The sequence below is a fragment of the Pleurodeles waltl genome, chromosome 2_2 (assembly GCF_031143425.1).
Source record: "Pleurodeles waltl isolate 20211129_DDA chromosome 2_2, aPleWal1.hap1.20221129, whole genome shotgun sequence".
NCBI lineage: Eukaryota > Metazoa > Chordata > Amphibia > Caudata > Salamandridae > Pleurodeles > Pleurodeles waltl.
Window position 1 is genome coordinate 164799861 of NC_090439.1, and position 12524 is coordinate 164812384.

At 40.9% G+C, this 12524-nt stretch overlaps 1 protein-coding gene across 1 annotated transcript in view; it reads left to right on the forward strand.

The window, feature by feature from the left end:
• The window catches only part of TMEM245 (transmembrane protein 245), a 533540-nt gene that overhangs the window by 298560 nt on the left and 222456 nt on the right, over nucleotides 1-12524 (forward strand). Inside the window, exon 8 of the mRNA XM_069219563.1 lies at nucleotides 4707-4789. Within this exon, the coding sequence (XP_069075664.1) occupies nucleotides 4707-4789 (83 nt within the window). The remainder of the gene's footprint in view (nucleotides 1-4706; nucleotides 4790-12524) is intronic.

Genomic DNA, 12524 nt, shown 5'->3' on the forward strand with positions numbered 1-12524 from the left:
AATGCTGTTATTTAAGCAGAAAAGGCCTTCATCAGGGCACAAAATGTGTTGTATAATCTCTTTGCAAAATCCCCCCTATAATAACCATTAAACTCCTTCAGACTTGATAGGCCATGAGCATTTGCACTATGAGGACTTCTCTGGGCCTTGTTTCGGCTTTGACTAACACACTGTTGTGGTGCTCTTAAAGGTTGCCTGCTCAAAACTCCGATGATTATGATAGTACATTATTTATGTAGTGCTGGTCACCAGATATTTTAACGTTATAAAGTACTATAAATAGCATGAACTTTGGTCCTCAATGTGTCAATCTCAGAAGGATGAACGGCTGAATTGTTCCTGCAAGAATACAAACCTGTTGCAGGTTACATTCAGACAATGCCACTTAGTTAGATTTAGGCGGTCATTCTGACCCTGGCGGTAAAAACCGCCAGGGCCGTGGTCTGCGGGAGCACCGCCAACAGGCTGGCGGTGCTCCTTTGGGCATTCTGACCGCGGCGGTACAGCCGCGGCCAGAAACGGAAAGTCGGCGGTCTACCGCCGGCTTTCCGCTGCCCAGGGGAATCCTCCATGGCGGCGCAGCTTGCTGCGCCGCCATGGGGATTCCGACCGCCATCCTGTTCCTGGCGGTTTCGGCCGCCAGGAACAGGATGGCGGTATGGGGTGTCGTGGGGCCCCTGGGGGCCCCTGCAGTGCCCATGCCAATGGCATGGGCACTGCAGGGGCCCCCGTAAGAGGGCCCCACTTAGAATTTCAGTGTCTGCTTAGCAGACACTGAAATTTGCGACGGGTGCTACTGCACCCGTCGCACCCCTTCCACTCCGCCGGCTCCATTCGGAGCCGGCTTCCTCGTGGAAGGGTGTTTCCCGCTGGGCTGGCGGGCGGTCGCCCGCCAGCCCAGTGGGAAACCCAGAATGACCGCCGCGGTCTTTTGACCGCGGTACGGTCTTTTGACCGCGGTACGGTCTTCTGGCGGTTCCCGCTTGGCGGGCGGCTCCCGCCGCCCGCCAAGCTCAGAATCACCCCCTTAGTGTCTTTGAGTTTTCCAAAACTACAAATGTAGTTTTAAGGCTTGTATGGCACTGATTTGCCTGGCTGATTGACCAATAGAATCCCAGAATAATTTAACTAGCCTTTGAGTGAGGAAAGATTTAAGAAAAACTGGGTACATCTTATTTCTCTGCGTGTGTGATTGCATATTTGCTGCTATCTTTTTCTACCACAAAAAAAATTGAAAGTTTTTGTTGAATACCTTATCAGTATCGAGTGCCTCAACTGAACCTTTTAGGTCTGGATTTTGACACTGATGCTCTGAAAGAGACCTCTCGCTAACAACATCGATTAAGTGGGTTTTGGATTCCCCCTTTTAACCACTGCTTTTCTTCAAGTAGTTTATTTCGTAACAAGACTTTTTCAATCACGTCTTAGCCCAGTGGAATATTCTTCCCTCATCTAATACTGTTGGCTGTTTCGGTGTATCCTTCAACCTCATATCGGTCCTATGCATTGTACTGGAAGAGGGGCTACTTTACAATTGCAGACCGAGCTCCACTCCTCCTGGATCTCTCCTAGGTGTCTGACTCTAATGTGCTAAAGCGGCACGCCTTAGCACATTAAACCCAGACCTATTGGCTTTGCCAGTGTTTGTTGGCCTACGGTACTGAACGACCTAGCATTTCATTTATAAAAGGGACGTTTATCTTGTTTTGTATTCATTCATTCTCAAAGGTATTTGAAGATCCATACCGCACCCCTTTTATATACTGTGGGGGCAGAGGAGTGCGCTATTGGATTATTTCAATTTCACAAAGCACTTCCTTGTCATTGAACACTTTTTTCCTTTGTCAAGTCAGACTAGGTGCAGGTAACAGTGCCTGCCACACAGGGATTCAGCTCTTGAGAATGGGACATTAAAGCCTGAGGATTTGGGGTTTCCTACTTTTGGGAGTAGAGACATGCTGTCACGACTATGCCTCTGGCCCCACCAGCACAATGCTGGGTTGAGGCAAAAAATAAGATGGACCACGGCTGTGCCCGCACATTCATCCGGAAGGGCGACTGCACAAAGCGGAGTCATGCAGCTGCCTAGTTCTCTATCACAGTGGTCAACATCTTGGTGAATATAAGGAATTTTTGTGAACTGTAAATTGTTTGCACAATCACGGTGTTATTTACACAGTGTTGCTGACGTGTGTGTACGCCATTGTGTATCTAACCCACCAGGTAACCAGCTGTCAGCTAGCATGATACATTTGTTTAGCAGTAGAACATTTCACCGAGGACGGGTTTTACATTAAGGGAACTGCGTGCTGGCTTCTGGCTCCACCAGAAATGGCCAATAGTAGGCACCAAGCTGAATCCCCTTTAATTGAAAAAAATGCAGTCTTGTTATGTGAAGGGGAGCAGCCAAACAGAAAAATATTGTTTAGTCTGATGCTCCAGAAATTCTTGCACTTGAGCTGATTTTGTCAGTACCTCAACTCACTAACTTCAAGCAATAGTTCCAGTGCTTTTGTTACAAGAGTTTAGCTGTGCATAATAATATGTACGGCAGAGGTCTAAAGTAATGGCTTCTGAGTACTCAAATGTATTGGCATTGAATGTCACTTTCGGATGTATTCTACACCATTCAAGTGTTAACGTCCACTTACTGTCAGCTGCAATGAAACAGGATTCAGTGTGTTTTGATGTCCTTTTAAGAATCTGAAAAGACAATACAAAAAAAACCAATTGGTCTCGAGTAAAATGAAGAGTAAAAAAGTTAACAGACGTAAGCCGATTCAAAGCACCACCACTGCCATGAGCAAAGGATCGCGGCTGGGATGAAAGGCAAACCGAAACCAGAGGAGGGGCCATCACACTCTGTAACAGGAGGAAGCATGACTAGTGTGATGGCCAGCAGAAATGTTAGGAATGTTCACTTAGCTCCCTCCAGGTGAGGGAACTCAGCACGCAATGGAGGGACATTTCACCAAATGCACCAATAAAAATGAAGCATTTAAGACAAGCACAACAACAACATGAGTAGCAAGAGTGGGCGTGGTTAAAAGCCCACAGAGAGATTACAACAGGCTGTATAGCGCTTACAAGCTCGATTCTAAGAAAAGGCATATGATTGATGACAGGAACACCTGTTAATTCACCAGGATAACACCTTCTAGTGTAGTAGGATAACAACGAAACACAAAGGATATTACAAAAACTTTTTAAAACTGTGGCCAGTGATCAGCACTCAGATGACAGCTGTTTGTCATGTCCTCAAACATCTGGACGCAGGACCAAGCCCCTAGCCCACAAGTTACCTTCATTTGAAGAGGCAGTTCTTGTGTGCTGCCATTTATCAAGTGAAAATATTGAGAATGTTTGCTTGTAAGACCACAGAGGTAAATTCCCCAGCACTGCCATCTTAAGGAACCTGAATTAAAGATTCTGGACTCTAACCAAAGACGTGGTCTCCTTAAAGGTTTTCATAGGGATGATCAAATATTTAAGCTTAAACTTAGTCTACCAAAAGGAATCACAATTGGAATTGTCCACCATACTCTTTCAATCAAGCACTAAGATGCTTCTTGTGCATGGTCCAAGGTCTTTATTACTAGAGTAGCCTCCCTTAATGGTATTTTCTGTATTCCAAATAAGCTGCCTATTTACAAATCGTAGAATACTTAACTGTTCTCTGACATTTGTCAATGTATGACCAACTACATACTTCTGCAAGGAATAACAGAATTGCTTTTAGTTCCAGCGAAAAGGCTTTAAAAAATCTGGTTCACATTTATCATAACACAGAACTTAATGCAGGTCCACTGTGATGGTTCTCCAAGTCGTATAAATTAAGATTCGGAAGTTACGAATCAAACACATCGCTCAGGACAAACGTGCGTGTGTATTCTCTTTTATTTGGTATTATTAAAAAATCATGTTTATTTTACAAGGAAGGAGGAATTGTCAGAGTTACAGTAGTTTCTCTAGAGAAAACCCTCGTTCATGGTTGCTCACATCTGTTAGGTTTCTTTTTTATCATTGTTACAGCTCCTACCCACAATTACCCAGAATTACTCACATTTTTCATTTCCAGTGCCTATTTTTACTTTCTTAAACATCCATGTTGTCAAGTGCTTTTCCAACTATCATTGACAGTGAGCGTTTGAAATATGGTCACACCATTTTGTCTTCCAGGTTATTCCTACTCATTTCCTTCACACCAGCGGAAGACAAAAAAGTATACACTTTGCCCGAAAAGTAATTAAGTTTATGAGATATTGTAGACGCCAGCCATTCCTGGTCACTTAAATGTCTTAGAATGAAAATTAATACTTTTCCCTCTTGAAGTAAAAGATTAATCTAGATTTTTCGAGATCACAAAATAACTTATTCTACTCATAGTACCTCGATCCAACATTCACTCCTTTACTATTCTACAATAAAATGCCCTCCTTGTTTATAGACGTAAAGTAAAGAAGGCAGTCTGCATAAATTATAAAGAGTCGAAAGTCTCAAGTTTTCCCTCAAATTATTTAAGATCTTCCTCATTGCATTGCCATTGTGACTAACTTCCGCTTCTCCCTTTCTTTGTTAAAGAATGTGTCTGAATGGTTTTTCGTTCTTCTGCATCTGAAGACTCACCCTAAAAACCTCAACCGCATTAACAACTCTGCAAAGTATGCTTTTTCTTAAGTTGGTACTGTTTATTTTTTTAATTATAGGTGCACCAGGAAAGTGTTCACATCATTGAAGTCACAAGCAATCTGATCAACGAGACCGTTTCCAAACACCCTGAGTGGGCAAAGTAAGTTTAACTTGGTGATAGAAAAGTCCTTTTGCTTCCCTTTTTTTTTTTTTTTGCATGAATTTGTATTCTCTTCTTTCTTTGTCAGGTTGTTGTGCAGCTCCCTGTCTCTCACTACTTTGCATTCCTCTGTTTTTCCTTTTTTATTTTTGCAACTGGTCATATTTCTCCTTGTCACTTGTATATACTTTCGTATCCCACTGGCGCTTAATCCTCTGTACAGATAGAGACCTGATTAAGTGAGCATGGACTTCTATTTCGCTTTTCTTCTTTCCTCTGTTAGTGCGTCTTTATACTTTTTACTTTTAATATCCTTACTCCATCAATGTTAGCACTTTATAATGCTTATTGTTTTGTCTTTTGCCTTCACCTTTGTGGTAGATACATCTTCCTGCAGATTTCTTGCATTAAGAATATTCCACCTACGGTCAGACTTATGGCGGCAAACCTTTTTCTCAGCAGTACCTCTGCGGTGCTGCGAGGTGGCTCCATGCTTCTCCAACTAAGACTCTGCCAGTGAGACATGATGTCTCCAGTGCTTAATAGGCTCACACTTAATGTCAGTTCCTGTTTTTTTTTACGCCTCAATGATGTGATCCAGAGCGTGCTCTTGGGGCTTCATACAAAACTAGGTGAAATGTCTCCTAATGAAGGGTTCAGCATTCATACCTGCTTCAAGTTGATGTCTTAGTAGAATACTCAGAACATCTTTATTCTACAATGAAATAGCAGCCTGCCATTCATCTTTATCTGATGCACCCGAATCAAAGTTATTCTGGGCCAAGACCTTAAAAGCATGCCAAATAGTAGCCCTTCTCCTATGGGTTATGTCTCCTGTGAGGGAAATACCTTACAAAAAGTATTCTCTCCAAAAAACACAAATATGTCCCTAAGGAAGGAAAATCATCTTCCGTGATGAAACTGTCCCATTCCTGGGACCGTTGGGAGTCATGTTGCTGGTCCCCAATGCTGGTCTCTTTCTCGTTTCCTCTTTTTTGGAGCATTTTCCAAAGCTTGTTAATATTTTCCAGGAATTTCTGAGTCTTGCTGACACCGCACAGGTTGACGCCTTCCGTCAGACTGTGTCTCTCATCTTTGACAGGTCTAGTAACCTCGGCAGCTCTTATTGATGGCGGGACAGCTCCTTCGGCCTTGATGGCTCAGACCTTGATGCCACAGGTTCCACCCCGCCACAGATTTTAGCCTCCACAACTCAAAACACATAATGGAAAGCAATGCCATGCTCTGTATGCCCAAGCCAACCACAACTTTGTCGCTGAAGCTGGTATTGGCACAGTGTTTGGAGACGTTACCAGTGCCACCCTGTAAGTCATCTAAAATTATCTGGGTTGCACCAGAGAAGGTCAAAGTTTGCTTTGAAGAACAGTCTTTTCCTTGGGCCCAGAAATTTGCCTGGAAGAATGAGTTAGTTTTGTCTCCAACTATGACGCCACAACCATGTTTGATAAACGTTATGGGTGCTTGGGAAATGATCACTCCGAAGCCAACAGTTTGCTCTGTCTTTCTTACTGTGATTTTATTTTGACTTAAAAAATGCCTAGATACCGCTTTAGAACTCTACATCCCTTTCATCTATGATGTCCTGAAAGAGGAAGTATCTTCCGTTACCATAGTGTGACGTAAAGCTGCAGAAACTCATTTTGTGGAACATTTGCTCTAATTTAATGAGGCTGTACTGGAACACGTTTTGGCTACCTATGAGGCAGAGTCACTTGCCTTACTGAACAAAGGGGTCAGATAAGTGGTACCTTGAGAAGAAAGGGGGCAATGGATTTTGTGGACCGCCAAGAAGAAGAGGTCTCTCACTCATGCTGGATCTCTGCCTTCTGAACTTGTTCACTCGGCAGGGCAAATGTTCAAAATGCTCTCTTTGAGCAAAGTACTGCTGGCAATGAATGCTTGGACTTTGTTAGCTGGCATAGAACTTAAGGGCACCCTTTTCCATCTTCCCATTCCCCTTCTCAAAAGTCTATTTGGAGTAAGGTAAGTTTCTGCTTCGGCCCCTAATATGTAATGGGAAGCAGACGTTTAAAGCAACATTCCAGTTTCCTTTTGTGTAATTCTGTGAATTTTGGGGAAAATTATGTGGCATGCAAATTTAAGGTTACCTTTGAGGTAGACATGCATCTTTGGATCATTTTGGTGATGCTTGAACACATTTTGCATAAGAAAAGCATGTAAAAATATGAGTGCCTCGATCAACATAAGCTTGCATTCTGCCCAGTCACATTGTTCCCAAGCACGTGAGATAAATGTTTGCTGAGAACTTTGTGTAATTACGCAGTGTGGCGTAATAGCATAATTTCAGAAATTCATCATAAACAGTGTGGTGCAAAACTACACAAATTACCCCAACATAATAAATATTTTGTCTGGGCTTAATTTTAAGTCAGCTGAGGGTGACTGTGCAAGCTGAAGGCTTACAATTTAGAGCTGGGGGTGCCATGGCAAGTAGAAGAGGAAGGGGCTGGATGGCCTATAGAGGGTGTCTGGGAGATGACAGAATAGTTCTGGTGATAACAAAGGTACCACAAGCAGTCTCATGTCCCAAACCCCAAGTAAGCATCTAGGCCTAACTTCTGTTCTTCGCTCACCCTTTCTTTTGTATACACTGCCATTGGGAGAATGGTTACAAAGCAGACTTCTACTGCCCCATACATGTTAACATAGTCTGTTGTGATTCAAAAGGCATCTACGATAGCCTCCTGATGGCTTTACATTAATTTGTGTATGCTATGCCTGTTGCATGTGTAAGGAAAGCTTGCTCTGCTGCTGCCTGCTCTACATATACTAATGAGCACACTTTACATTTAACATTTGGACGGTGTGAGTTAAGACGCACTATTATTATTGTTTGTTTATCTATTTTGAGTTAAATCCCAAACAAATGCCCCTTAACTTGTAACATGCTTCGTGGCAGTTGCATAATTGCAAACGGTAGACTGGTTGGCATCATTTCTGTAGTTCAAGCAGCTGTTGTGGGCTGCAGGCAAGGTCACATTAAAAGGCCCACTAATGAAGGATATAGTTATTCTCAAAAAAGCAATCTGAATTGAAACAAAAAGAATTGTAAGCCTCTGCATGAACGCAGACATTAACATATACTCGATGTCTTCCAGACACCAACTGTACTGTTGATTAATGAGTGAAAATAGAATGCAACTCCCTCTTTACTTTGAAAGCAGAATATGCTCTCTCAGCTTAGTTATTCCATAATTGTGAACACTGTGGAAAAGCCAGCAGACTACTACTGACTCAACTTCCCAGCTACTTATGATTCAGAGGATCAGTTATTTCCCTTCCCACAAGACATGAAGATGCACTTTTCTTCTTTGTCTGCTTCCCTGGGGAATTCTGCAAATAGAACAAGTGACAACTTGTTGACCTACTCTAGGAATCCTTAAAGGAAGCTGAAACGAATGGATCCTTGACTGGATTATCCGATAAATCTGTGATCTCTGTAAACCTAATCCTGAGGAAGGCATTCTGCAATGATATGTACTGGCTTGTATCATTGATTAGTGTAGCTAAAGCTCCTTGTCAAAATGCTGGCTACTAGGTTTAAGAGTGGGGTTTGCCTCGGGTCATTGTTCACCTCAGTCTGAGAACACTGACCCCCTTAGTCTGATCAGCAAAGTATTTGCAGGAAGAAGCCAGTGCCTTAATTTCAGATGCCGCAAAAGCAGTTGACTGCTTTGAGTAGGGCTATTTGCTCAGAACCCTCAAGAGGTGGGATCTGCAGGGGATTGTACAGGTCAAGTGGCACTCATGTATGGATCCCTGACAGAAGAAGTTCACTAAGACGCTTTTCTGTTTTATTTTTTTTTCAATCCGCAAAGGGGTACAACAGGATTGTCCTCTACCAGTATTGTTGTTCTTACTAGTCGTAAGGGAGAGTTCAGAACTATTTATATAGAGGAGAATGATTTTAAGTGACTACTATATGAGTACACCATACTGCTTACTCGTGGTGACCCACAGGTCTTCCATCAGCACTTGAAAACAAAAATTTACAAATGCACATATTTGTCTGGTTAGAGGATAAACTTGGGGAAAGTATGAGGCTTTGCCAGTGTCCAAAACCACCACGATACAGAGCTTTCATTTTCATTGAAATTAGTAAATAGTGCATGTTGTGACTAATTATAAACTATCATTCTGGAGGAAAGTTCAGGCAATCAAAATGGTGGTGGATTTGGTCATCAGATACTGAGAGTGAAACTGAATGCCCCCAAACTAACGATGAGCAACAAGCCAGGGGGGTGGGCCTACTACAATACTATAACAGCCTACATCCTACTTGCAGTCAAACTTCCACACACAAGATAGTGTGGGAGCACTGGGCCCGGAAAGAATTTCTCCCCAATTCAGGTTCAATAACCACCATGCGCTCAGATGAGACACCACCAATCTCACCTCTAGAAGTCTACTGAATCTTTGACTTTGGCGAACAGTGTAGTAGTCAGAATCATTCAATCACAAATCAATTATATTATGCATTAAACAATACTAGATGGCATAAAAATGTAAACACTAAATCAAACTCCTATCCAAATAAAGGTTCAAAGCTTTATTACAATCCCAAAATCAATGTCACATTTATGGTGTGCAAAACTAAATTATAAACATAATGAAAACCATAGGCTTTCCCAAACGTCTGAAAAGATTTAACCTACTAAACATCAGCACTGTTAGACACTCAAAAAGAATAGTGTAAATTAACAAGAGCACAATATGCACATTATTGTTAGGTTTCAAACAAATTATGGTTACATAAGTAAAGTATCAAATTACATTTTAATATTAATTTTCAGATTTACTGTTTCAGAGCGTGGCCATTCCCGTCACTAACACAAATTTGGACTTGCATGCGTGGGAACGGGCTAACACATGTGGGCAAAAGCAAAATACGTTGGTGGGAGTACCTAACTGAAAAGGAAAAAATAAATCCCATTTAGTTATACATTTCCTCATGGGACAGCATACAAGAGTAGTTCGTCAGGTAGGACAGTCAACTTCTTCCGCATCAGTTGACAGTGGCAGCAGGATGGTGCTGAATACGGGCAGCACATAAGACAAATCAGCAGTTCAGGATTAATTGGCCTTATTAGTACTGAACCACATAACAGAATAGGGTATTTAAGACTATGACAAGAAAACTGATCAGGGGACTTAAAGAATAGGAGAGTGACAACAACTTAAGCAAACTCCAACAGAGTTCTGAACAGAATCGAAGCAGGAGTGGAACTAACTCCAAGTTTTAAAGACTCTCACTAATTAATATAACCACAGTCTTCTTGACTGGTCCTTCAAGTGGGTGCGCTTCGGACATCAGTTTCAGCATCCAATGGCTGCAAATAGCACCACCAATTCTGTTACTATTTTAAATCTTCTCAGCAAAAGTACATTGTCAGAGGATGATTTCACACGTTTCCAGCAAAATATCACATTCTCTAATTATTTGTTAATTGAGATCCTTTCTCACGACGCACAATTAACTAAACTAATACTTTTCACATGAGAAGTACTAGTTTCCTGTCCTGTTTGAGAGCTAGAACAAATAAAGCAACATTGTTGATTCTAAAACATGTTTCTTGCCTTCAATACAAAAGGACATTCAACATTGACGTTTACAGCCTAGGAAAATAATTCAGGTCAGAGTGGACAGAATAAACAAGACATTTTCCATTATTGCTGCAAAATGAATCTTTCAGGCCTAATCAAGCTATGAACCCTTAATACACATTGAAACATTCAATACATTAATAAACCTATTGCACACCTTACAGTTCATATATACAAAGCACATTATTTAAATTGCAAACATTATTTATAACCTGTTAAAACAATTTTAAACATGCATTTATTTTTCTGCACACTTGTAACTCGTTAATAAAATTCATTTAATCAGTATAAGTGCGATTGATTCATATTCATTTAATACTTCAATTCTTAATCTATATTGTAATAAAACTTTCTTAACATTAACTCATTTTAGTACTTCCATTTAATAAAATGTTAAAATCTCATGTTAAAACGTAGTGTTTAATACAGATGGTGGCCTTATGGTTCACTATAATTCAAACGTGCACATTTTACAGTTCTTGTTATTTTCTCAGTTAAGTCTTTAAATGTATGTTCATTCGTCATAATATGCTAACTTCTATGCCACTAATATATTAATAAAATTTGATCTTTCTCAATAGACAACGCTTTGGGTGGATGTTGAAACACATCTTCTGGGAGCTCGACCAGACATTTCCCTTCTGTGTACTTTTAAGGCTTTAAGGTCAACAGCATCATTATTCCACCATCTTTGGCATGAGAAACCACACACAAATACTTACATCTAAATCCATGGCTTCATGTTCGAGCATCTGTTTGACAAAATTAAGCTATCAATATAAGTGGTTTTACTGCAATTTGGGAGGCATTGAGACAAGTTGGTATCAATGCGATTGATTAACTACTATCTTACTGTCAACCAGAGTCATTCCAAGACTTGAGGTAAGAGTTTATACTCTAGCAAATCCAACATTGGAAATACTCACAAATATCCCACTGCCTAGAAGCCGAATTATACCCTAATTCCTATATTATGCCCATGACCCCGATGCTCGAGTACTTACTCTGATGGGGTCTACATAGGTGGATAGTCTCTGAATTGTATCATGATCACCTCGCCCTTCTCTGCTTCTTTAGGTCACGCAAAAAAACAGTCTGTCCTGTATATGATTATTTGAAAGAAGACTTGTCCCAACTACTATGGATGCATGACAGATGTCCGAGGGAGACCCAACTTAAATTTAGCTAACCTAAAATCCTCAGCCACTGACATTAGTCACATCACAGAATGTAGAAGGCAGGACTACTACGAATGCCTCTATGGTGGGGGTGTGCAAAGCCTAACTGTGGCCCTTGCCATATTCTCTATTCATGTTCGTTCTTTGCCGTTTACTATAGGCAGTGATCTGAAGAAAGATTACTCATAAAGCATCCTGATAGTTTCTTTCTAAAGATTAGTCCAACTATGTGATATCACTAACCTACTTGGCCTGACATCATCAAAATAAATTGCTATCAGATGCATTGGCAATGGCTAAGGTATGCATACTCCAGCAGTAAGGCTCTTCTACTAGACTAACTCGAGGAGAATGGCTTATCATGCTGAGATATATAGACTGCAGGACAGTGATATCTAGACCCCATTTCTACTTTGTGATGCAAAACAATGACTGGGATGATGTGTTTTGTGAATTTACTCTCCTTAGATACAGTATCAGTGACCTTTAATTAGTTAGGTTGCAGCTAGTTACTTCAAGCACGTGAGTGATGGGAATGGAAAAGAGTGATGACTTTGAGTTGACTGTGGCATAAGGTGACTAACTCAGACTGACTAGCACTTTGTGTATGATTAGAATGGGTGGGCCTAATACCGACATATATATTCCTTTTGTTGCTTGATAGTATGTAGCCATGTTGGCCAATTATTGCCCTTTAATCATTTAATCTATGAATGGTTGATGCCTATTGTGTACTCTAAATACAGTAAATAAATGCTAAATAAGAAAGAAGCTGATATAAAGAATGGTTCACTGAAGTAAAAAATTCATGTTTTTCAGTTGCATGAATATAGGGAAAGACTTGGGAATATGGTGAGTAATCACAGTGGATATATTTAAATAATGATACATTGACTGAAGAATGAGGGTAA